At 39.2% G+C, this 26765-nt stretch overlaps 1 protein-coding gene and 1 pseudogene across 2 annotated transcripts in view; one reads left to right on the forward strand and one right to left on the reverse strand.

The window, feature by feature from the left end:
• The window catches only part of ASH1L (ASH1 like histone lysine methyltransferase), a 213512-nt gene that overhangs the window by 92608 nt on the left and 94139 nt on the right, over nucleotides 1-26765 (forward strand). For both annotated transcript variants that reach the window (XM_037499166.2, XM_037499167.2), the window contains 2 exons: nucleotides 1913-2648; nucleotides 18972-19151. In XM_037499166.2, the coding sequence (XP_037355063.1) occupies nucleotides 1913-2648; nucleotides 18972-19151 (916 nt within the window). The remainder of the gene's footprint in view (nucleotides 1-1912; nucleotides 2649-18971; nucleotides 19152-26765) is intronic.
• Nucleotides 24175-25483, reverse strand: LOC119235661 (heterogeneous nuclear ribonucleoprotein A1-like; annotated as a pseudogene).

Consider the following 26765-nt stretch of genomic DNA (forward strand, 5'->3'; position numbering starts at 1 on the left):
TAAAAGGAAGGGTTGGTTTTCAATTTGGAAATTTCTTTAAAAGATTTATTCATGCAGGGCCTCCCTGGTGGCGCAGCAGTTGAGCGCTGGGTTGCAAAGCTGCCTGCAGCCTCTGCAGTGCCGGTTCCATCCCCGGCCGCCAGGCGAGGATCCCACATGGTGCGCAAACCTCTCCTGCCACCCCCAGCTCCCCTCAGCAGTGCACTTCGTCAGTCTGCCTGCTCTGCTCTCCCCTCTGGCTCTGGTGAATTCTCTCACCTTCCCGTGCTTCTGACTGTACCCAGTGCTTGTATAAATAAATAAATCTTAAAAAAAGATTTATTCATGCATACAAGAGCTGGGGTGCAGGCCAGAAACAGAGTGGGGAGCAGACAGGCAGATAGACTGAAATACACTGCTGAGGGGAGCAGCAGGTGAGACAGGAAAGGTCTGCTGCGCCATGTGGGTTGCTCTCTGGCTGGCCGGGAATTGAACTCGTGCTGCAGTGGCAAGCGATAGCTGATAGTGCTGTCTTTAACCCACCAGGGAGCCCCAGTTTGGAAATTTTTGATAAAGTTGGAGATCAATATGTATTTTTTGATGGTAATTGAAACTGTGAGAAAAAATATGTTCCCAGTAGGAATGTTCTGCATAAAAGGTAAAAAATAAGTACTGGGAATTAAGGATCATGCAATTAAATTCAATCGAGTCATGAGTACATGGAAGGTAATCAAAATGTATTTGGTAGAAATAATGGAAGCAGAATTTTTATTAGTCGTATAAAATATAGCTGAGAATTTGAAAATACTGAATTTAAACAAGACTACTGGATATTATTTTTAATAAGTTATTAGTAATTTGAGAAAAATTCCATCGATTGTCTGGTGAAATTGGAAGCTGGAATGCTAGGGGTCTATCAAAGGAATATCTGAAATCATATTAAAGCCGTGTGTATAAGAATTCCATCGATTAACATTGGAAAAGTATAATCCATGATCACTAGTAGTAAATTAGGTATCTTAGGAAGTCATCTGTTATGATAGGATTTTTGTAATATTGTAAAGCTAACATAGCTTGCTAGAGGAAGTTGAGTGTTGCTCACATTAATTACAATTCTTAAAAAGTTGCTAAGTGATCTTTGGGCCAATAAGAAAATGAAATTTATCTAAAATCACTTATTTTTAAAGATTTATTTATGCATATAAGTGCTGGGGTACAGGCCAGAGGTACGGGTGGTGAGAGGATTGGGGGTGGTGAGAGGATTCACCAGAAGCAGAATGGGGAACAGAACAGGTGTATTGACTGAAATACAGTGTTGAGGGGAACAGCGGGTGAGATAGGAGAAGTTTGCTGTGCCATGTGGGTCACCTCCCTGGCTGGCCTGGCATCTAAATCATGCTGCAGTAGCTGCAGATAGCTTCAAAGTGCTGCGACTTAACCCCTTGTGTCACCAGACAGGCCCCTAAAATCACTTACTTTCTAATCTTACACTCAACATATATTCTTTCTGAACTAATTTTAACAAATATTTATGATTCTAATTTTAAAGCTTTTCCCAAGAGGTTTTCAGTTCTGTTCTTTTGCACTGAAAACATTGTCAGAAAAGGTACTGAATTAGAAATATCTTTATTCAAAGTTTAGATCTATCCAACATTTAACTATCAAGTTCCTTAACTGGACCTTCATTTTCCTCATTTCAGAGAGTAAAAATTTTTGCTGATATTGTTTTTTAATATACATATTATTAGGAAAATGTGTGCCAATTTTAAGTTTATTTTGGTTACTATACAGTATCTTAGGAGAGTAAAATGAGCTTTCCTAGAAAAGCAAATATATTGCTATGAAAGATTCTTTGTCTTTTATTTAGTGTAAAAATAATTTGATCACTAGCTGTGTCAATTTTTATCTATGTGTGATTTGTCATATTGTTTAGTGAATGGAGTTCCCTCTCGAAGTCCAAGATTGGTTGCTTCTGGGGATGACTCTGTGGATAGTCTGCTGCAGCGGATAGTGCAACATGAGGACCAAGAACCCCTGGAGAAAAATATTGATGCTGTGATTGCATCTGCCTCTGTGCCACCTTCTTCCAGTCCAGGCCATAGTCACAGCAAGGAGCGAGCCCTGGGAAAACCGGACAGCCTTTTAGTGCCTGCAATCCCCGGTGACTCTTGCAGTAATAGTATCTCACTCCTTTCTGAAAAGTTGCCAAGCAGCTGTTCCCCCCATCATATCAAGAGAAGTGTAGTGGAAGCTATGCAGCGCCAAGCTCGGAGAATGTGCAATTATGACAAAATCTTGGCCACCAAGAAAAACCTAGACCATGTCAATAAAATTTTAAAAGCCAAAAAACTTCAAAGACAAGCCAGGACAGGAAATAACTTTGTGAAACGCAGACCAGGTCGACCTCGGAAATGCCCCCTCCAGGCTGTTGTATCAATGCAAGCATTCCAGGCTGCCCAGCTTGTCAGCCCAGAATTGAACGAAGGCGAAGGAGCAGCACTGCACATTGGTTCTGATACGGTTACGGATGTCATTGAGGCAGTTGTTCAGAGTGTAAATCTAAATCCAGAACATAAGAAGGGGTTGAAGAGGAAGAGTTGGCTACTGGAAGAACAGACCAAGAAAAAGCAGAAACCATTCCCAGAAGAAGAACAAGAGAATACTAAAAGGTACTAATATGTTTAACATTTTGTATGAGTAGAGGAAACTAGCTTCTTGCAAAATAGAACATTTTAATTTTTCAGTTAATCTTGTAATGGTTGCTGTATAAGACTAGTTCCTTTTCTATTCTATTTAAAAGTATTCTGATTTATGACTGCCCACAATTAGAAAGAATTAAGAAACAAAGGGAATACCCAGTCCTAACCCTTCATTCCCTTTACAGATAAGGAAACTAAGGCCCAGAAAGATTATGTATTTTATGCAATATATAGATAGCTATATGTGACACTGTATTTTCTGTGCTCTAAACCTTTCATCCTACCATTAAATATATTTTTAAGTTTTCCTGAACGTTAAATTTATTTTCTTCAGTTAACTTTCATATTTTCTAGTTTTCCATAGATTGGGAAATAAAAAATCACCACCTCCCAAAAAAAGACCATTTAATTCTTTTTTAATATATCAAGCCAAGTTCTTACTGTGGAGGAATAGTTGGTGTTTCAAAATAAATCACTATTCATCATTTGCAAATGGCTTTTCCTTCACAAATATATAGCATGAATAGTCTTAGGCACATTGCAACCCTTACTCACAATTAGAGAAATACAGTTTTTTTTCAAGATGTATTTATTTATGCATACAAGAGCTGGGGTACAGGCCAGAGTTGGGAGGGATGAGGGGATTCACCAGAGACAGAGTGGGGAACAGAACAGGCAGATCAACCGAAATAAACTGCTGAGTGGAGCAGCGGGCGAGATAGGAGAGGTCTGCTTCGCCATATGGGTTTCTCTCTGGCCGGCTGGACATTGAACTCATGCTTCAGAGGCTGCAGATTGCTTCATAGCACGTTGCTTAACCCCTTGATCCACCAGGGAGGCCCTAGAGAAATACAAATTAAAACTCCTACTCATATTTTAAGCCCGTAAAATAAATATTGTCAAATTGCCTTCTTGAAACCTGTTCAGTCTTTCACTCTTTATACAACAGTTGTATTTATCCCACCCTTATCTTTACAAATTACTTTAAAAAAAAGAAAGATTTATTTATTTATACAAGAACCAGGGTACAGGCCAGATATGCGGGAGGGTGAGAGGATTCACCAGAGACAGAGCAGGGAGCAGAACGGGCAGATGTACTGAAATACACTGTTGAGGGGAGCAGCAGGCGAAACAGGAGAGGTCTATTGCGCCATGTGGTCATCTCCATGGCCAGTGGGGATCGAACTGGCACTGCAGAGACTGCGGACAGCTTCACAGCGCTGCGCTCAACCGCCTACGCCACCAGGGATGCCCCACAAATTACTTTTTTAACATCTCTTTCATAAATTTGAAGAGATGTAACCTGCATTCCTAAAACATACGCAGTGGTATAACCAATATTACCTCAGTTTTAGAAAATAATTTTTTAAAATCTTTGTCAACCTCATACAGATGAAATACATTTTTTGTTAGTTCTTAGTTGTTTCTTAATGTTATGTTCCTTGGTTTTTTTGTTACTTCTTTTTTTTAAGATTTCTGTTTATGAATACAAGAACTGGGGTACAGGCCAGAGGTGCGGGAGGGTGAAAAGATTCACCAGAGAAAGAGTGGGGAACAGAATAGGCAGATCTAGTGAAATACACTGCTGAGGGGAGCAGCGGGCGAGACAGGAGAGGTCTCCTGAGCCATATGTGGGTTAGCTCCCTGGCCAGGGATGGAGCTGCAGTGGCTAATCGCTTGATAGCACTGCCTTCAACCCCTGTGCCACCAGGGAGGCCCCCTTTTTTTCTGTTACTTTTAAAGTGCTAATTATATATAGTCTGAATATTAACCCTTAATGGTTGCTTGACATTTGATTTCCTTTACTGGCCATATATCAACAATATAGTTTTTTCCTCTATGTCTGCCCTAGTGAACCCTGTATAGAAAGGTTTTTTATATCTGTATGCATGAATCAATAAAAATATTCACTGTTTTTCCTAGAGACTAAGGGATTTTTAACACTTTTGTGAGTAATACATACTTGTAAATAAACCATTGAAACCAGAAGTTTACTGTTTCACAAGTTAAAAATCTTCTCACATGATCTCATTTCTTCTCAAATCCTGTTCCTTCTCATCCTTTGTAAGGCTGCTAACAACATATTGTGTATTTGATACCTTTTCTTACTCACAAATATGTGCACATGCAAGCTGTTGTTTTATGTAAGTGGTATTCTACTATACTTGATTTTGTAACAACCTTCTTGTGTCTTTAGAGATTTTGTCTTTTTTTTTTTAATATATTCTCTTCCCATCAGTATTTTTGGTATTGATGTCATTACCTTTTAAGTACTAATGCTTTAAAATACTATAAAGAAAATGACTTCTGCCTCCATCATAGTAAGAAAGTAGCAGTGTGACATCTTGACCATTAGCCTTAGGAAGGATCACCTTAAAAATGTGCTTCAGGCCTCCCTGGTGGCGCAGCGGTTGAGCGCTGGGTTGCAATGCTGCCCGCAGCCTCTGCAGCGCTGGTTCGATCCCCGGCTTCTCCCCGGCCACCGGAGGAGGGTCCCACATGGCGCGCAGACCTCTCCTGCCACCCTCTGCTCCCCGCTCTGGCTCTAGTGAATTCTCTCACCCTCCCGCGCTTCTGACTGTACCCAGTGCTTGTATAAATAAATAAATAAATCTTTAAAAAAAATAAAAATAAAAATAAAATTGATTTTAAAAAAATGTACTTCAGAAGAAAAGCTTTATTTAAAATAAAGCAAAATCTAGTATAGTCAGCAACATCAAACATTTATTTTCCACAAAATTATATTCAAGATTTTGTGCAAGAAAGGACTGGACAAAGGGAGTTCTTTCTTTCAGTTTGGTTTTTTACCTTTTGTTTTATTTTTAATTGAGGTAATATTGGGGTACCGCCATCAGCTATTACTACTGTAGTGTACCCACCACCAATTTACCGTATTCATACACCACCATAGACCATTGTGTGTTTTCTTCCCTCTTTGTTCTTTGTATTTCAATTCTGTAGTCAGCTATGAAGGGTTAGTTTTCCAACATCATCTTTATCCATTTCAATTTAGTTATTTTATATTCTACATATTAGTGACACCATCCTATATTTATCTTTCTCCTTCTCACTTATTTCAGTTAGCATTATCATTTCTTGCTCCCCATGTTGCCACAAATGGAATGAGTTTCTTTCTTGATCACTGAGTAGTATTCCATTGTGCGTATATACTGTATCATCTTGAGCCATTCATCTATTCTGAGGCACTTACGTTGTTTCCATAGTTTAGCTGTAGTAAATAGTGCTGCAGTAAACATGAAAGTGCAAATTTCCTTTTGAGTTAGGATTTTTGAGTTTTTGGATAGGTGCCTAGGAATGGAATTACTGTATTGGATGGCAGATCCATGCTTAATGTTTTGAGACACCTCCATATACTGCTCTCCATAGGGACTGACCAGTTTGCATTCCCACCAGCAATATAAGAAGATTCCCTTTTCTCCACATCCTTACCAGCACTTGTTTCTTTTGGTCTTTTTGATATGGGCCTTTCTCACATGTGTTTTGAAATGGTATCTCATTGTGATCTTGATTTGCATTTCTCTAATAAATGATTGTGAACATTTTTTCATGTGCCTGTTGGCCTTTGTAATGTCATCTTTGGAGACATCTTTTCTGTCTGTTTCTTTCTTTTGCCCATTTTTTGATTGGGTTGTTTTGGTTTTGTGGGGTTTTATGAGTTTTTTCTATCTTTGATGTCAGTCCTTTGTCAGGTGTATGGTATGTGGGTATTTTTTCCCATTTAGTAGGGTGTCTTTGTTTTAGTTTTAGTTTCTTTAGCTGTACAGGAGTTTTTTAGTTTGATATGTCATCCCAGTTGTTCATGTTCTCTTTTGATTTCCTTTCTGTTGGTGACGAATCCCCAAAGGCAACACTAAAGTATATGTCATGAAATATTTTGCCTGTGTTTTTGTCTATATATTTTATGGTTTCAGGTTTTACATCCAAGTCTTTGATCTGCTTTGAGTTGATTTTTGTGTGTAGTGTGAGAGCCTGGTCTACTTTCATTCTTTTGTTATCAGCTGTCCAGAGTTTTTGTGTTTGTTTTTTTTTTTTTTTTAAAGATTTATTTATAGGGCCTCCCCTTGTGGCGCAGCAGTTGAGCGCTGGGCTGCAAAGCTGCCCACAACCTCTGCAGCGCCTGTTCAATCCCCGGTTCGATCCCCAGCCACCGGGCGAGGGTCCCACATGGCGCGCAGACCTCTCCTGCCGCCCGCTGCTCCCCTCAGCATTGTACTTCGTCAGTCTGCCTGCTCTGCTCTCCCCTCTGGCTCTGGTGAATTCTCTCACCTTCCCGTGCTTCTGACTGTACCCAGTGCTTGTATAAATAAATCTTTTAAAAAAAAAAAGATTTATTTATTTATGCATACAAGAGCTGGGCTAGAGGCCAGAGATGCGGAGGGTGAGAAGAGGATTCACCAGAGACAGAGTGGGGAGCAGAACAGGCAGACTGACTGAAATATGCTGCTGAGGGGAGCAGCAGGCAAGACAGAAGAGGTCTGCCTCGCCATGTGGGTTTCTCCCTGGCCAGCCAGGGATCAAACTCGTGCTACAGAGGCTGTGGATTGCTTCATAGTGCAGTGCTTAACCCCCTGCACCACCAGGGAGGCCCCATCAGCTGTCCAGTTTTTCTAGCACCATTTATTGAAGAGGCTGTCCTTATTCCAGTGTATGGTTTTGGCTTTTTTGTCATAGATTAACTGTCTATATTTATGTGGGCTCATTTCTGGCTTTCATTCTATTTCATTGGTCTGTGTTTCTGTATTTGTTCCATTACCAGGCTGCTTTAATTAATATAGCTTGAGATCTGGAAATGTGATACTTCCATTCTCTTTCTTCATTGTCAAAATTGCTTTTGATATTTGGGGTCTTTTGTGATTCCATGTGAATTTCAGTAGTATTTGCTCCAGTTCTTTGAAATATGCCATTGATATTTTTATTGGGGTTGTTTTGAATCTATATATTAGATAGGCCATTTTGACAATGTTGATTGTTCTAGTCCATGAGCAGAGGATAGTTTTCCATTTCTTTGTGTCTTCTGTTTCCTTCAACAGTGTTTTATAGTTTTCTTTGCATAGATGTTTTACCTCCTTTGTTAGATTTACTCATAGGGTTTTTTTTTTGTTTTGTTTTGTTTTGCTTTTTTTTTTTTTTTTTCAATGTAATTGTCAGCGGTATCACTTTCTTAATTTCTTCCTCTTCTATCTCATTGTTTGTGTATAGGAAGGCAACTGACTTTTGTGTGTGTTGATTTTATACCCTGCCACTTTGCTAAAGTGATTGTTTCAATTAATTTGAGGGTCTATTATTAGGTCATCTGTAAATAATGATAGCTTCTTTTCCAGTTTGGGTTCCTTTTATATCTTTCTCTTTTCTAATTGCTGTAGCTAGAACTTCCCATATTATGTTGAACAACAATGGTGAGAATGGTCATCCTTGTCTTGGCTTGATCTTAGTGAGAAAGTTTTCAATTTTTCATCATTGAGAATGACACTATGTTTTAGTTGTAAATGGCTTTTATTATGGTATGTTCCATTTATCCCATTTTTCGAGAGTTTTCAACATAAATGGATGTTGGATCTTATCAAATGTTCTGTCAGCATCTATTGCTATGATCATATGGTTTTTGTTGATGTGGTGAATTACGTTAATTGATTTTTGGATGTTCCTGTGTTCCTAGTATGAATCACACTTGGTGATGGTGAATGATTCTTTTGCTGCATTATTGGATTTGCTTTGCTAGAATTTTATTCAAGATTTTTGTTTCTGTGTTCATTAGGGAGATTGGTCTGTAATTTTCTTTTTGAGTGACTTGTCTATTTTGGTTTTGTATTAGAGTAATGTTCTTATAAAAAGTATTTGGAAATATTTCCTTTTTTGATTTTTTTTGAGGGGAAGAGTTTGAGTAAGATAGGCATTAGTTCATCTTTGAAAATTTGGTAGAACTTTGTGAACTTGTGAAGCCATCTGGTCCTGGACTCTTATTTTGGGGGAGGGTTTAGATTACTGTTTCAATTTCCTTGCTTGAGATTGGTTTGTCCAGGGTTTCTGTTTCTTTCCTATTCATCTATTCCCTTGGATGATTGTGTAATTCTAAGACTTTGTCCATCTCTTCTTGGTTATTGGCTTTGTTAGCATGTAGATGTTTTTAGTAGTCTCCAATTATCCTCTGAATTTCTGCAGCATTTGTTGTAATTTTGCTTTCGCTTTTGAATCTGCTTGTTTGAGATTTCTCCCTTGTTTTCTTCATGAATCTTGCTGGAGGTCTATTCTGCTTATTTTTCTATAGAACCAGCTTTTGGTTTCATTGACCTTTTGGACTGTTTTTTAAATTTCTATTTCATTTACTTCTGTTTTGATTTTTTCTTATTTCTGTTCTACTGGCTTTAGATTGATTTGTTCTTGTTTTCTTTATTCCTCAAGTTGATAGAGAAGGTTGTTTATTTGAGCTCTTTCGTGTTTCTTGATGTGGGCTTGTATTGCTATGTATTTCCTACTTAGTACAGCTTTTGCTGCATCCCATAATTTTTGAATGGTTCTGTGCTTCTTTTCATTTGTCTCGAGGTATTTTTTTATTTCTTCCTTGATAACCTAGTGATCTTTTAGTGGTGTGGTATTCAGTCTCCGTATATTAAGTTTTCTCTGCTTTCTTTTAATAGGTGATTTCTGGTTTGGTATGTTTATGGTCTGAGAAGATGCTGGGTATGATTTCATGAAATTATTAATGTTTGTGTCCCAGATTGTGGTCTATTCTAGAGAACAGTGAGTTCTAAGGGACAGCAGCAGTTTTTTTTTTTTTTTAACCTTTCTCTAATTGGCATGTACTGTAATAATACTTATTATAGAACCAGAGTTTATTCAACATGTATTTATTGCAAAGTCATTTATTGCACATGCTAAGAATAAAATGGTAAGCAGGCCACCCCCACCACCCCCACCCCGGTGTCGCAGTGGGTTGAGCACCGCGCTGCGAAGCTATCTGCAGCCTCTGCAGTGCAGGTTTGATTCCTGGCCGGCCAGGGAAAATCCCACATGGTCCAGCAGACCTCTCCTGCCTCTCCTACTGCTCCCCTCAGCAGTGTCTTCAGTCTGTCTGCCTGTTCTGCTCCCTGCTCTCTCTGGTGAATCCTGTCACCCTCCCACGCCTCTGACCTGTACCATAGTTCTTGTATAAAAATAAATAAATCTCTAAAAAATAAATAAATAAATAATAAAATGGTAAGCAAATGTAGATATTTTTATTATTCTTATGGATCTTTTAGTCCATGATATATTACTTAGGATAATGAGAATATATCATAGATGTAATTGACTTAGTATCCCTGTGAAAGTAATAATGAAACTAAAATGTGAAAAATAAAAATAAACATCTATTTAAAGTAACAAGTCTACAATAAACATAATGTTCTGATAAATGTGAAAAAGCATGGAAGGTTCAGGAAAGTACAAGAAAACTTTTGTGGCCAAAATACAGAATTAGAGTACTATGGTATGAAATGAATCTAGAGAAAAGGCTGTGGGGGTCAGAGCATGTAGAGGATCTTGTATGCAATCTTAAGATTTAGGTCACTGGGCCTCCCTCATGATGCAAGGGGTTAAGACGCAATCTGTGAAGCAATCCGCAGCCACTGCTGCACAAGTTTGATCCCAGACAGGGAGCTACCCACATGGCGCAGCAGACCTCTCTTGACTCGCCCACTGCTTCCCTCAGCAGTGTGTTTCAGTCAGTCTGCCTGTTCTGTTCCCCACTCTGTTTCTGGTGAATCCTCTCACCCCCCACACCTCTGGCCTGTACCCTGGTTCTTGTATGCATAAATAAATAAATCTTTTTAAAAAAGATTCAGGTCACTATTTGTTGATTAATAACAAACCCGAATCCAAAATAATATTATAATATGTATGGGCTGGGGCCTCCTTTGGTGGCACAGCAGTTGAGCGCTGGGCTGTGAAGCTGCCTGCAGCCTCTGCAGTGCCAGTTCCATCCCCGGCCACCAGCGAGGGACCCACATGGCGCGCAGACCTCTCCTGCCACCCGCTGCTCCCCTCAGCAGTGTACTTCGGTCCTTCTGCCTATTCTTCTCCCAGCTCTGCCTCTGGTGAATGCTCTCGCCCTCCCGCGCTTCTGACTGTGCCCGGTGCTTGTATAAATAAATTTAAAAAAATTAGTTTAAAAAAAAAAAGTATTTGGGGGAAAAAAAGCATTTAAAAAAAATATGTATGGGTTGGGTTCAAAACTCAGGATAACCTGTGTTCAAATTATAATTCTAAAAGTAAAAAATGGGCCTTGCTGGTTGCGCAAGGGGTTAAGCACTGTACTATGAAGCAATCCACGGCCTCTGCAGCATGAGTTGGATCCCGTGCCAGCCAGGGAGCAACCCACATGGTGAAGCCTCTCTTGTCTCACCCGCTGCTCCCCTCAGCAGTGTGTTTCAGTCAATCTGCCTATTATGTTCCCCACTCTGTCTGTGATGAATCCTCTCACCCCCAGAATCTCTGGCCTGCACCCCAGCTCTTGTGTGCATAAATAAATAAATCTAAAAAAACAAAAAGTAAAAAATAAAATAAAAATATTTGACACCATGTCTGCTACATATTGAAGCTTTGAGGTCTGTGTAAAGAGGTACCTAAAAGGAGATTCATAGTCTTTAATACCTTTTTTTAATGCTAAAAATTTAGGAACCAAGAGTTGTTCAATTAATAAATTTTAAAAACAAGGTAATAAGCCCCAAAATGGTAAAGAAAAGAAGATAAAACGTACACATTAAATTGGCATAATAAAGCCAGGGAATAATAAAATCACTGAGGACCATATTCCTTGAAAACTAATAAAATATAGAAATTTTTCTGCAAAACTAATCAATAAAGGGAATAGTTAGGAATTAAGAAATATGAGAGATTAAAAAGTGACTATAAGAATTTTATGCACAATAAATTGGAAAACTCAGTTGAAATGTATGTATTCCTAGGGAAAACCTCCTCAAGAGGAAATGAACTGAATGCTTCTGTTAAGAAAATTGAACCTACAATTTATTTTTTCTTTTTAATTTTCTTTATTTTTATTTATATATATTTTACATCATTGTTCATTTTTAAACAATGTTTGCTTTCCCTCCCACCCCAGGTTTAGTCCCCATAGAATTTCCCTCACCAATGCACCCCTGCACCATCACCACAGCCCCCTGTGCCCCTCCCTCCCTCCCAGTGATCCTTCTCCCTCCTCCTCCCCTGCAGGATATCTCTGGTTTATAATTTTCTGTTTGTTTTTGTTTTGTTGTGTTGTGTTTTGTATTGTTATTTTTTTTTTCCCTGATCTCTTATTTGGTTCCCCTATAAATGAAACTTTATTATATCTTTCTTTTTCCTTCTGATTTATTTCACGGAGCATAATTCCTTCTAGTCCCATCTGTGTTGCTGCTAATTGCATGAGTTTATCTCTTTTGATTGCTGAATAACATTCCATTGTGTATATATACCACATCTTCTTGATCCAGTCTTCTGTTTTTGGTGTTTGGGTTGTTTCCAGGTTTTACCTATTATAAATAGTGCTGCAATAAACATAGGGGTAAAGGTGTTCTTTTGAATCAATGTTTTTGTGTCCTTTAGGTAGCTCACTAGGAGAGGAATTGCTGGATAATATGGTAGCTTCATTTTTAGTACACTGAGGAACCTCCAGACAACTTTCCTTAGTGGTTGGACCAGTTTGCACTCCCACCAGTGTAAAAGGTACACCACATCCTCTCCAACATTTGTTGTTGCTAGTTTTTTCGATATGTGCACCTTACTGGTGTGCACCATACTGGTATCTCAGTATGATTTTGATTTGCATTTCCTGATTATAAGGGATGTTGAACACTTTCATATGCCTGTTGGCCATTTGCATTTCCTCTTTAGAGAAGTTTCTTTTTAGCTCTTCTGCCCATTTCTTGACTGGATTGTTTATTTTGTTTTTATTGAGTCATGTGAGTTCTTTATATATCTTTGTGATCAGTCCCTTATCAGTTGTCTGGAGTGTAAAAAATTTTTTCCCAGTCAGTGGGGTGTCTCTTTGTTTTGTTTAAAGTCTCTTTTGCTGTAGAGAAGCTTTTCAGTTTGATGTAATCCCAGGTGTTTATCTTTTCCTTGACTTTCTTTGCTTTAGGTGATAAACCTTTAAAGATGTTGCTGAGCTGTGTGTCTTGTAGTGTTTTACCTATATTTTCTTCTATGTATTTTATGGTTTCAGGTCTTATGTCCATCTCTTTTATCCATTTTGAGTTGATTTTTGTGCATGGTGAAAGGTAGTGGTCTAGTTTCATTCTTTTATATGTGGTGGTCCAGTTTTCCCAGCACCATTTATTGAACAGACTGTCCATGTTTCATTGCATATTCTTTGCTTCTTTGTCAAAAATTAGTTGTTGATATAAGTGTGGCTTTATTTGTGGGCTTTCTATTCAGTTCCGTTGGTCTGTGTGTCTGTTTTTGTTCTAATACCATACTGTTTTAATTATTATGGCTTTGTAGTATAGTTTGAAGTTTGGAAGTGTGATACCTCCATTCTTTGTTTTCATCAGTAGGGCTTTGGCTATTCACAGTTTTTGTGGTTCCGTATGAATTTCATCCATATTTTTAACCTACAATTTAAAATCTTGTTACTGAGAAAATGCCAGAACCAGACAGTTTAAAAGAAAGTTCTACCACACTTTAAAGGAGAAGATCCTTCTAGTCTCATTAAAATTCTTTAGAGAGTATGAAAGGATTAGGGAGGGGAATACATACATAGAAAGTACATATACATGTTAAACCATCTGTCTTGTTGCATGTTGCTGTAGTTATGTAGTAACCATTGTTTATAATAGAATTTTTTCATGTTACTATTAGATTATTTCCAGTTTGAGGTTATTATTCCACATTGCTGCTCTTAATATGACTCAAATGTCTATTGAGGATTATGGGTACTATTTTCTTTGGTTCTATGCCTAAGAAAGGAATAACTGAATAAAGCAATGAATTTGCCCCAAGTCTTCATTTCCAACAATAGAATATTAATCTAGTATGGAACTGAGTAGATTTTTAAAAAGATCCATGCTGTATATAATAAAATTAAGAATTTCTGTTCATGAAACGTCATGGAAAACACTGGAGACTAGATACAAACTTGGAGAGGAAATTTATTTTATACCTTTTTGGCATCCAGAATATATAACTACAGCAAAGGAAAGTATTACAAAGCAACTCTATATATGTAGCAACTTCCTCCTATATAACTTAGAAAAACTTTTGCTTCAAAGGTGTAGCAGAAAACATTTTTTCAGAAAGATAGGTAGCAAGATTGATTACAACATATAGAAACTGGGAAAATCCCAATTGTTAGTAAAAGTGCTGAGTGTATTGTGGTTTTCAGACATTGGAATGTAATATTCTAATAAAAGTTAATGAATTAAATAATAATGGATAAATTTTAGAAACATAATAGGTAAAAGAAGGAAGTTCCTAAGAACAATGCAGTAGCTGTTACTGTTTTTATAAAACAAACCAGAATAAAACTTCACAAAGTATTGTGTTGATGTAGATAAATATATCAAAAAAAAAAAACATTTTAGAATGCCTTCGCTTTCTCTCTCATTCCCTGAAAATTTCTGTCTTGAAGCCATTAGGGAGTAAGCAAGGAAACCATGGTTGCCCAGTGCTAGGTGTTAGAGACTTAAGAGTGAGAAATTGGGCCATGAATAGAGAGTATGAGTCCAGACTGGGGTGTCAAAAGCCCGAGTAGGATGGGAAGGATGCTCTTGTAAAGAGTATACTAAGACCAACAAGGTTAGGAAGGTATCCATCCCAGACCTCCTTAATAGGGAGTTTTTTTGATTCTGTGAGTAGATATTTGCATTTTTTTTAAGATTTATTTATTTATGCATACAAGAACTGGGGTATAGCCAGAGGTGTGCGGAGTGAGAGGATTCAGAATGGGGAACAGAACAAGCGGATTGACTGAAGTACACTGAGGGGAGCAGTGGGCGAGTTAGGAGTGATCTGTTGAGCCATGTGGGTTGCTCCCTGGCCGGCCAGGGATCGAGTGCTGCAGTGGCTGCAGACAGCTTTATAGGTTGCATCTTAACCCCTTGCGCCACCAGTGAGGTCCTGTTTGCATTTCTTATAAACCATAAAGGTGATTCTGATATAGCAGAAACATGACTCTTGATTTTATATGTGTGCAGGATAAGCAGGAGAGCAGAAAACATTTTTGATTGTAGGAGAAGCAAATATGAGATTGTATATAGAAGTAGAAATTAATTTCACTTATAAGGAGAACAGTAAAAAAATAATAAATTATTTAATAAATAAACACCACGACCAAATAAGATTCATCCCAATTATGCAAGATTTAACATTTGAAAATCAGTTAATGTAACCCATCAAATCAATAGGCTAGATAAGAAATACTAAAGAAACTACCTCAACATAATAGAGGTCATATATGAGATTCCCTACCTAATATCAATGGTAAAAGGAGTGAAGCAAGAATGTGCACTTTTCTCACTTGAACGTAGGACTGAGATTCATAACCACAAGTAGACAAGAAAAAGAAGTAAGACCAAGTAGTGAAGGACAAAATAAAGCTATCTATTTGCAGATGCTGTGATTTCACATATTAAATAAAATAAAGACATTGCACCTAAAAAAGGGGAGTGGGGAATAAAATTGCTAAGTGAATTTGGCAAAGTTGAGAAAACCAGTATACTAAGTTCAATTGTTTTTTCCTACGTAAACATTTTCAAAATGGAAATGAGGACAATTCCATTGACAATAGCATGAAAAAGAATAAAACACTAAAGAATAAACTTAGGGAGGCAAAAATTTGTACATTGAAAACTATAAAATGTTGAACAAAATTAAAGAAGCTTAAATAAATAGACATGGATTGGATTGGAACATTTAATATGTAGGATATCAGTACTACTCAAAGCATTCTACAGGTTTAGTGTAATGAGTTTCATAATCCCAATAACTTATTTTGCAGAAATAGAAAAATCCATCTTAAAATTTGTAAAGAATCTCATAGGACCCCAGATAACCAAAACAATCTCAAAAAAGGAACAATGTTTTATAAGACTCACATGTCTAGGTTTTTTCTTTTTCTCTCCTTTTTTGCACTGGCTGGAACCTTTACCATGATACGAAATAAAAGCAATGAGGACAGACATTTTGCCTATACTCTGAGAGCAGGTAAACTGTATTCAGTCTTCTACCACTAAGAATGAAGCACAGGGGTCTCCCCTGGTGGCGCAGGCGGTTGAGCGCAGCGCTGTGAAGCTGTCCACAATCTCTGCAGTGCGGGTTCGATCCTGGCCAGCTGGCGAGGGTCCCACATGGCGCGGAAGACCTTTCCTGCCTGTTCTGTTCCCCACTCTGTCTCTGGTGAATCCTCTCACCACCACCCCTCCGCCCCCCGTGCCTCTGGCCTGTACCCCAGCTCTTGTGTAAATAAAATAAATCTAAAAAAGACAAAAAAGGGCCTCCCCGGTGGCGCAGCGGTTGAGCGCTGGGTTGCGAAGCTGCCCGCAGCGTCTGCGGCGCCGGTTCGATCCCCCGGTTGCTCCCCGGCCACCGGAGGAGGGTCCCACATGGCGCGCAGACCTCTCCTGCCGCCCGCTGCTCCCCTCAGCAGTGTACTTCGGTCCTTCTGCCTGTTCTGCTCCCTGCTCTGGCTCTGGTGAATTCTCTCACCCTCCCGCGCTTCTGACTGTACCCAGTGCATGTATAAAACAAAAACAAACAAACAAACAAAGAAATAAATAAATAAGTAAAAGCATGCCTCTATAAAAAAAATAAAATAAAAAAAAAGAGAAATAAAAAAGACAAAAAAAAGCAACAATGAGGCACAAAGAAAATGGAGGCAATTCCATTTCATTGCATGGGTCCCGAGGCCCCTATCCAATCTGTTTGATGTTTATTTTGTATATAATTTCTAGGGCTTTTAGTTATATTTAGTAGGAGGATAAGTAGAAATGTTTTTTCCATCTTTACCTGGAGCTAGAATTGTAACAGGGTGGTCCCCAGGAAAGGGCGAGGTACCCTGCCCCACCCAAGAGAGGGTGGAGCTGAGCAGGGAGAGGAGAAGCTGCAGAAGAGACTGTGCTTGTCTTTTGGTCGTGGACTGGGTGACACAGATGTGGGTGAGATCCATGGGAAGGTGACAGTGGCAGCTTTTATCTTAATGTTGATTTTGCTCTTTTCCTTCCAGGCTTGTCTGGTTGTTTCTGACCCTTTTCTGTGGGTCCCCACTGAAAGATGCTTTAGACCTGTGGCAGGCTTTGGGGCCTTGCTCTGGGCCATTCCCATATGGGTGGACTTTTACCCACGAGGGGACGGGTAACTTTGGGTGCTTCATTTAGGAACTAAACTCTTTGCCTTTCCTGTATTGTTTCCTAGTTTTATTAAAGTTCCTTCCCATTAAAGTCTCAGATGTTTTGTGTTGATGCGGAGGATGACAGAACCCATTTAGAATAGGCAAGCTTGCGGGGTTTGGGCTGCCCCTCTCCCTGTCCTATAACAGAATCACCTTAATTTTTTTTTCTTATTTTATTTTTTTAAGATTTATTTATTTATACAAGCACTAGGTACAGTCAGAAGCACGGGAGGGTGCTGTGGTGAATTCACCACAGCCAGAGCGGGGAGCAGCACAGGCAGACCGATGAAGTACACTTCTGAGGGGAGCAGCGGGTGGCAGGAGAGGTCTGCGGGCCACATGGGACCCTCGCCCGGTGGCCGGGAATCAAACCGGTGCTGCAGAGGCTGCGGGCAGCTTCGCAGCCCAGCGCTCAACCGCTGTGCCAACACGGAGGCCCCACCTTAATTTTTTTTTTAATTTTTTTTTGAAGATTTATTTATTTATTTATACAAGCACTGGGTACAGTCAGAAGCGCGGGAGGGTGAGAGAATTCACTAGAGCCAGAGCGGGGAGCAGAGCAGGCAGAAGGACCGAAGGACACTGCTGAGGGGAGCAGCGGGCAGCAGGAGAGGTCTGCGCGCCATGTGGGACCCTCCTCCGGTGGCTAGGGAGCAGCCGGGGATCGAACCGGTGCTGCAGAGGCTGCGGGCAGCTTCTCAACCCAGCGCTCAACTGCTGCACCACCGGGGAGGCCCCCCACTTTAATTTTTAAAGGTGTTTTTGTAATTCCATTTTTGACAGGTTTCCTAAAGCCCCCCATTTTAGTGTTTTTAGATGTAATTTCATTATCTTCTGACTTGCAGTGTTTTTCAGACATGAAATCTTCACTGAATCTTATTTTTGTACTCGGGCCCTTACAATGTGTATTTTTTTTCTTTCCTTATCAAGAATTTTTAGCGTATTTAGTATGACATCTGTGCCTTACTTGCTTTGCTTGAGTTTATCTTCCTTTGCTTCTTGGCATTCTTGAGTTTATATTTCTTATCAAATTTGGAAAATTTTTGGCATTTACTCTAAATTGTTTTGTTAGGATTGTTGAACATTGTGTAGGTTGCATAATTTTGTGTCTGGTTTTTGTTCTTTTCCAAATGTTCTGTTTTATTTTGGTAAGCAGTGAATCAGCTTGGATTCTTTTGAAGATTGTTTTTAAGCTTTATTAGGACTGACCTTTATTCTAGGGGTAGTTGAGCCCTACAGAAGTGGGTATTATTACCATCTGAAATCTGTGTTGAATGCCCACAATTGGGAAATGCCTTTTTACACTCCGTGGTAGAATCTGAATATCTACCACCATATGTGAGCTCTGAGAATTGTTCAATTTTTATAGTACTGTGATAGTTCTTTGTCCAGCTTTACACAATTGCACTCTGCACATGCACAACTTAGTATATTTAGCATCATACTAAAAGAGATGCATGTCCAGATTTCTGGAGTTTTTTTCTTCATAGCATTCTCTGCTCTGGTACTCACTAATTCCAGCTACCTCAGCTTTTCCATGTGCTGATCTCTCACCTGTCAACTTGCTAGGTTGGCCAGATTCTTTACTTTGATTCTATCCCTTCTACCACAGTTCCTTCGTAAAAGGCAAATTGCTTGTAGGACTTAGCTCATTTTATTTTTCTTTTCATATTCTCAGTGTTCACAGTACTGCATTGTTCAGTATCTGTTAATTATTTCATAAACTTTCTCCAGGTTTCTATTTACTGACTTTATTTCAGGAGGACAAGTCTGTTGTCTGTTACTCCAGCATGGCTAGATGAGAAAGATCCCTTTTTTTTTTTTTAATTGCCATGGTGTTTTTAAATAGACAGCTATTTGCAGGAAAAAATTTTTTTTTTGCCATATAATTATCTTTCAATTTCTCTTTCTAGCTTTTCTGAAGCAGCAGTTGAGATTGCCAGTCCTCCAGAAACCCCAGCCAAGCCTCCTGAACCTGAAAACACCTTGCAGCCTGTGCTTTCTCTCATCCCAAGGGAAAAGAAGGCCCCACGTCCCCCAAAGAAGAAGTATCAGAAAGCAGGATTGTATTCTGACATTTACAAAACTACAGAGTAAGTAGTAGTACCTTTTGACTGATATCTTTTAAAGACTTGTTAATCTTTTATGTTTTTAAATATACTTTGACCATCAGAAAACACAATACAAATGTAATATAACCAAATATGAACTTACCACAAATACTTCAGTATTTATTGTACTCATGATACTCCATTATGTTGTTTGGCGCTAGTTATTTACCATGGTCTTTATTTTCTCTATGTCTTTCTAGATTATATTCCTGTATTTTAGATTCTAACAGTGCCTTTTTCGTTAATTAAAAATGAAAGATGGTACTATGTGTGTATCTAAAATGATCTTGATGATTTTCTACATTCACACCTCTATGATTGTTTTCTATGTTCTAAGCACTATGCCAGATGAGTGAAATGCTCCTTACTCCATGTAAGGAGCATTTAACAACTCCATGTTTCTTTGAGCATGTACAGCTTAATAAGCTCTCTAGTTGAGAATTTTTTTTTAAAGATTTATTTATTTATGCATACAGAACAGGGTACTGACCAGATGTTTGGGGGGTGAGAGGATTCACCAGAGACAGAGCAGGGAACAGAACAGGCAGACTGACTGAAATACACTGCTGAGGGGAGCAGGGGTGAGTCAGGAGAGGTCTGCTGCGCCATGTGGGTTTCTCCCTGGAAGGCCAGAATTGAACCTGTGCTGCAGAGGCTGCAGACAGCTTCACAGTGCTGCGCTCAACCCTCTGTGCCACCGGGGAGGCCCATCTAGTGGAGAATTTTTAAAGTTCCAAGGAGATATGAACTATGTTATTGAGCTAGAGTTATTTTATAATATATAGCTAGGTTAGTTACAGTTGTTTGCAAGATGGTGAAGAGAGTTTGTGTTAGAATAGTAGCATGTACCAAGGTATATACAAGAATGACAAGATTTTACATGTAATAGAACAACTTAAAGGTTCAATGTTTCTGAAATTTACTGGTGTTCTAGAAATTAAAATTGGAATCGGGACCACTTAAACATGGACTTAAATAATCCTAAGATACAGTCTCTATCTCATAAGCCTATAGCCTATTTTTAATAGGATTTTTAGGAAAGAAAATAAAAAGTTTTAGTTTAAAAAAATAAGAAGTACAATTTTGTGTTTTAAGATGATAACTCTGGCAACAGATTGGGAAAAGAATGAGAGTTACTAATGGCAGAAATTCACAGTATACATTAAAAGGTCACAAGATTCTGAATTTAGGGGAAAAATGTGAAGTTGAAGGAGGAAATGATGGCATTCAGAGGTATTTGACTTGGTGTAGGTTAAAGTGGTCAACATGTAAACCATAGCATTTTATTTTACGTTGAGAAGATTTTTCATACCTTTGCTACTGATGTAGATACCACAAACTATTCTCTATTCCTGCTTCTTAGTTCATGAAAATGTTTTATTAGTTAAACTTTGTTTCAGTTATCAATCCTCTTAAATAGCCAGCTGTTCAAAAAGATGGAGGTTTATTTTTCTTTAATTAAAAATAAGCTATGAGATACACAACTCAGGGTTATTGTGGTATCTTCACAGTGTCTTCAAGGGCCTACACTCCTTTTTTCCTATTTCAGCACTAAGCTTACATTCTCATAACTACCTCTTGTTCCAGGAGAACTGCTAGCATCTAGCCCTAGTATCTCCGTTACAGAGAGCAGAAAAAAAAGAAAGGAAGCAAATGCCATGCAGTTTTGTAAGGAATGCCCTAGACTAAATACATCCTTCCCAATATTCATATGTTAAAAACCTATTTTCCAATGTAGTGGTATTTGAGGTGAGGGCTTTGGGAAGTAAGTAGGTTATGAAGGTGGAATCTTTTTTTTTTCCCCCAAAGATTTATTTGTTAATACAAGCACTGGGTACAGTCAGAAGCACAGGAGGGTGAGAGAATTCACCACAGACAGAGCAGGGAGCAGAGCAGGCAGACTGACGAAATACACTGCTGAGGGGAGCAGCTGGCGCAGCAGGAGAAGTCTGCGCGCCATGTGAGACCATCGCAGGTGCCCGGGGATCGAACCGGCGCTGCAGAGGCTGCGGGCAGCTTCGCAGCCCAGTGCTGAACCGCTGCGCCACCAGGGGAGGCCCTGAAGGTGGAATATTTATGAACGGGATTAGTTCCCTTTTAAGAATTGGGCATTGCTGAGAGAGATGATCTGTCTCTCCATGATGTGAGGATATTACAAGAAGACAGTATCTACAAGCCAGGGAGAGGGCTCTTGCCAGATTCTGAACCTAATCTCAGACTTCCCAGCCTCCAGAAGAGTGAGACATCAATGTTTGGTGCTTGAGCCACCCAATCTGTTGTCATTCATATACAATTACAACTATCACGAGCTAAGTAAAGATATTTCAAAATCTCATTTATAGCATTAGCCAGAACATAGCCACATGATGGCTGGGGATTCATTGTCATTATTCCATTTGACAATGCCTGAAAGAAAAAAATGAACCTCTGTCTCTACAAATGAGAAAATAGAAATGCATCTTGGGATGGTCTAATATAATTATTATTTTATTAATTTTTTAAAAGACACACTTATTCAGCACATGATCAGAAAATTACAGTTAACAGTCAAGGGTAAGGGCCTCCCTGGTGGTACAAGGGGTTAAGTCTCAGCACTATGAAACTCTCTGCAGCCACTGCAGCACGAGTTCAATCCCCAGCCAGGGAGCTGACTCACATGGTGCAACAGACCTCTCCTATCTCACCCCCTGCTTCCCTCAGCAGTATATTTAGTCATTCTGCCTGTTATGCTCCCCACTCTGTCTCTGGTAAGTCCTCTGCCCCCACCTCCCACCCCTCACACACACCTCTTTTGTACACCCCAGCTCTTATATGCATAAATAAATCTTTGAGTTGGGGAAGAAAGAAACATCCACATTAAAACCATTTGTTGGAATGCTTTATGCTTCCCACAGAACAGAAATAGCCTGTTTAAAATAATCTGTTTAACATTATTAAAATGGCCACCCGACCAAAAGCAATATACAGAGTCAGTGCTATTCCCATAAAAATTTCAATGTCATGGGCCTCCCCGGTGGCGCAGCGGTTGAGCGCTGGGTTGCGAAGCTGCCCACGGCCTCTGCGGCGCCGGTTCGATCCCCGGCTGCTTCCCGGCCACCGGCGGAGGATCCCACATGGCGCACAGACCTCTCCTGCCGCCCACTGCTCCCCTCAGCAGTGTACTTCGGTCCTTCTGCCTGCTCTGCTCCCCGCTCTGGCTCTGGTGAATTCTCTCACCCTCCCGCGCTTCTGACTGTACCCAGTGCATGTATAAACAAAACAAACAAACAAACAAAATAAATAAATAAAACATGCCTCTATGAAAAAAAAAATAAAAAGATTTAATAAAAAAAAAATTTTCAATGTCATTCTTCAAAGAAATAGAACAATTATTAATGAAATTCATATGGAATCACCAAAAACGCCGAATAGCCAAAGCTATCCTGAAAAAAGAGAAAGGGAATGGAGGCATCACACTCCCAGACTTCAAACTATACTACAAAGCCATAATCATCAAAACTGCATGGTATTGGAACAAGAACAGACACACAGACCAATGGAATAGAATAGAAAATCCAGAAATAAACCCACAGATATATGGTCAACTAATCTTTGACAAAGGAGCAAAGAATATGCATTGGTGCAAAGAAAGTTTGTTCAATAAATGGTGCTGGGAAAACTGGGTTGCTACATGCAAAAGAATGAATCTTGACTACTACCTAACACCATGCACAAAAACCAACTCTAAATGGATTAAAGAACTAGACATAAGACCTGAAACCATAAAATGCATAGAAGGAAATATAGGTGAAACACTACATGACATGCACATCAAAGACATCTTTACAGACACATCACCCAAAGCAGTGATAGTGAAGGCAAAGAAAAACAGCTGGGACTACATCAAATTAAAGAGCTTCTGCACAGCAAAAGAGACAATAACAAAAACAGAAACCCCACCGACTGGGAGAACATTTTTGCACACAACACTAATGATAAAGGACTGATCACAAAAATCTACAAAGAGCTGATGAGACTCAACAAAAACAAAGAAAATAATCCAGTCAAAAAATGGGCAGAAGAGCTAAAAAGAAACTTCTCTGAAGAGGAAATGCAAATGGCCAACAGGCATATGAAAAAATGTTCAACATCACTTGTAATCAGGGAAATGCAAATCAAAACTACCATGAGATACCATCTTACACCAGTGAGAATGGCACATATTTAAAAAACTAGCAACAACAAATGTTGGCAAAGTTGTGGAGAAAAAGGAACTCTCCTGCACTGTTGGTGGGGGAGTGCAAACTGGTCTAACCACTATGGAGAGCTGTGTGGAGATTTCTTGATCTACTAAACATAGAGCTTCCATATGATCCAGCAATTCCACTCCTAGGTATTTACCCAAAGGACACAGAAACATCAATTCCAAAGAGCACCTGCACCCCTATGTTTATAGCAGCACTATTTACAATAGCTAAGCTTTGGAAACAACCCAAATGCCCAAAAATAGATGACCGGATCAAGAAGATGTGGTACATAAACACCATGGAATATTACTCAGCATTCAAAAAAGATAAACACATGCAATTTGCAGCAACATGGATGGAGCTAGAAGGGATCATGTCAGCGAAATAAGCCAGAAAGAAAAAGAAAAATACCGGATGGTCTCACTCATAGCAGGAATCTAGAAAACTTAAATAAGGGACCAGGGAAAAGAATAACTATAAGAAAGAAAATATCAAAATCAACAAACAACTATGAACCAGAGACATTCTATGGGGGGTTGGGGGGCAGGGAAAGGAGGGATTGGGGTCAAAATAAGGGGGTTGTAATTGTATGGGGAATATAAAAATTAAATTTAAATTAAAAAAATAATCTGTTTAACTATTAGTCACAACTACAGACCTTGAGGTTTTTGCCCACATACATGAATATTGACTAATTCATGTCTTTGTAATAGACCCTGACACGACTATCCTTTGCTGAGTTCACTACTCTGTTTTAACCATAACTTCGCTGTCACTTACCTGGCTCGCCTCTGTTGCTAAGCTTTGTTTCTTAGTAGTTAAAACCTGCCACTGCCATACCTATTGCTGCTGCTAAAACCAGTACAGCCACGTTAGTTTTGTAGTTTGACAGAGTATTTGCTTCCACCACTATTGGGACCAAAACTTCTGCCTCCAGTTTCTTCCTTTCATGGGTCCAAAATATCAAGAGTAATAGTTGTAATTGTCAAAATCATTGTAATTACCACCACCTACAAAATTGCTTCTGTCATTACCATATCCATTATAGCCATCCCCACTGCTGCCATGTCCACCACCACATGACTACCACCTTGACTACTGAAGTTTCTTCCATGACCAAAGTTGTTTTCTTTCACTACCCCACCAACATGATCACCACCAAAGTTTCCAGAAATTTGGTTGGATGAAGCACTGGACATGTCTTACATAGATAGGGCTTTCCTTACTTCACAGTTATGGCAATTCACAGTATGGTTTTGGTTTTTTGTTGTTTTTTTTTTAATATTTAAAGAGCAGATTTATTAGAGAAAGGGACAGAAAAGTAAAACACACTTGCATAGACAAGTGGACAGAAAGAGCTGACCCAAAAGGGACAGGTTTGCTGAGAGAGGCCTGCATGGTTGCAGGCGGGTGGCCCTGAGAACTTCCTCCACTGAGGGAGGTCACTGAAAAGAAGTCCCAGCATGGTACAGGTCACGGGCAGACAGGACAGCTGCTGCCCTGCGGAGGGAGAGAGTTGGTGAAAGGAAGCAACTGCATAGTCACAGGTGGGCAGAAAGACTGCTGCCAGTATGGTATTTCTTAATGATAGTCTTGTCCCCAGAATCATGGTCATCAAAGCTTGCAAAAGCAAAGCCTGTCTTCTTGACACTGCCCCAATCAGTCATGACTTCAATCACTTCATTTTTCCCATACTGCTCAAAATAATACCCTAGGTGATATTCTTCAGCGTCCTCTTAAATGCCACCAACAAAACTCTCTGTCACAGTTAAGTGAACACTGGATCTTTGAGAATATTCTTTTGACACAGCCCTTTTTGGTTCCACAATTCTTCCATCTACCTTTTGTAGCCTTACATTCATTGCTGATCCACTTCCTACATAGTGGCATAAGTGATAAATCCAAAGCCTCCGGATTGCTTGGTGTTTGTATCTCTCATTACCACATAGTCTGTGAGCATTCCGCATTGTTCAATGGCTTCTCAGACTCATCTGTTGTTTCAGTGCTTAAACCACTGATGACGAACTTGTGCAGCTGTTCCAGCTCCTTGGGAGACTCTGACTTAGACATGATAGAAGTGGAAAGGGAAACTTCTATACTCGATGTCCACTGACAGGAAACACAGTTTTAATTTTATAGCAGTGTTTTTTGCTAAATAAAAAAGCTGAAATATAGTCATCAAATTTTCTGCTTAAAAAAAGTTTCAGTGTTACTTCTTTTTTTACTAATGTGCTTTTTTCTCACAGTTAAATTCCTACAAATGGGAGGTTAATAATATAACCAGACTATGCATGTAAAGAGCCATGTCATCACCCACATCAGTGTTTTAAAAATGGTTCTGGTTAGAAAAGTCTTTCATTCTGAAAATGAACTGAATATCACCTGTATGTGTTAAAAGGAACCCTTCTTTTTTTTTTTTTTTTTTTTTTTTTTTTAAACTATAGGGAAAGAGACAAGAAATAGGGGGTACCAGAAGCTAGGGGGAATTTGGGGGTGATGAAAATGTTATATATGAAGATTTTGCTGGTGGTTACACAAATATACATGTGTCAAAATCCTTCACATTATGCACTTAACATCGGAGAAGTTTGTGTATGTAAATTATGGCTCAATAAAGTCAATTTAAAAAGCAAAAAAAAAAAAAAAAGGAACCCTTCATCTCATAAAATATAATTTATTCTGAACTATTTTAAAGAACAATGATCAAGTTAATATATGTATACATTCTTGCAGATGATGGAGCCAGTAAATTTGTTGGTTGACTTTTTTATTGGTGACAAGTTTGGGGGTTTTTTTGTTTTGTTTTTTTTTTTTAGTTTTTAATTCAGCCTTTATTTAAAGCAATTTTTAGTTCACAGCAAAATTGATGGAAAGTACACAGCTCATATACACCCTCTTGCCCCCCATGTGTACACAATTCTGCACCACATTGTATATTTATTACAATCAGTGAAACTACATTGACACATTGTTTTTCACCAAAGTCCATAGATGAAATTAGTGTTGCTTCTTCATGTTTTATAGTCTCTGGGTTTTGATAAATGTATGTTTTATAGTCTCTGGGTTTTGATAAATGTCTAAATGTAAGTTACATGTATCTACCACTGTAGATACATGCAATGTGGGTTAGCTCTCTGACTGGAGATCAAACAGCATGTTTTATTTTGTGCTGTAGTGGCTGGCCATAATTGATTGTTCTACTTCCTTTAAAAAAAAAAAAAGTCACTGGGGCCTCCCCGGTGGCGCAGCGGTTGAGCGCTGGGTTGCGAAGCTGCCCGCAGCCTCTGCAGCGGTTCGATCCCCGGTTGCTCCCCGGCCACCGGAGGAGGGTCCCGCATGGCGCGCAGACCTCTCCTGCCGCCCGCTGCTC

This window comes from Talpa occidentalis, unplaced genomic scaffold (assembly GCF_014898055.3).
Source record: "Talpa occidentalis isolate TD23 unplaced genomic scaffold, MPIMG_talOcc4v2.1 talOcc4.9, whole genome shotgun sequence".
Taxonomy (NCBI): domain Eukaryota; kingdom Metazoa; phylum Chordata; class Mammalia; order Eulipotyphla; family Talpidae; genus Talpa; species Talpa occidentalis.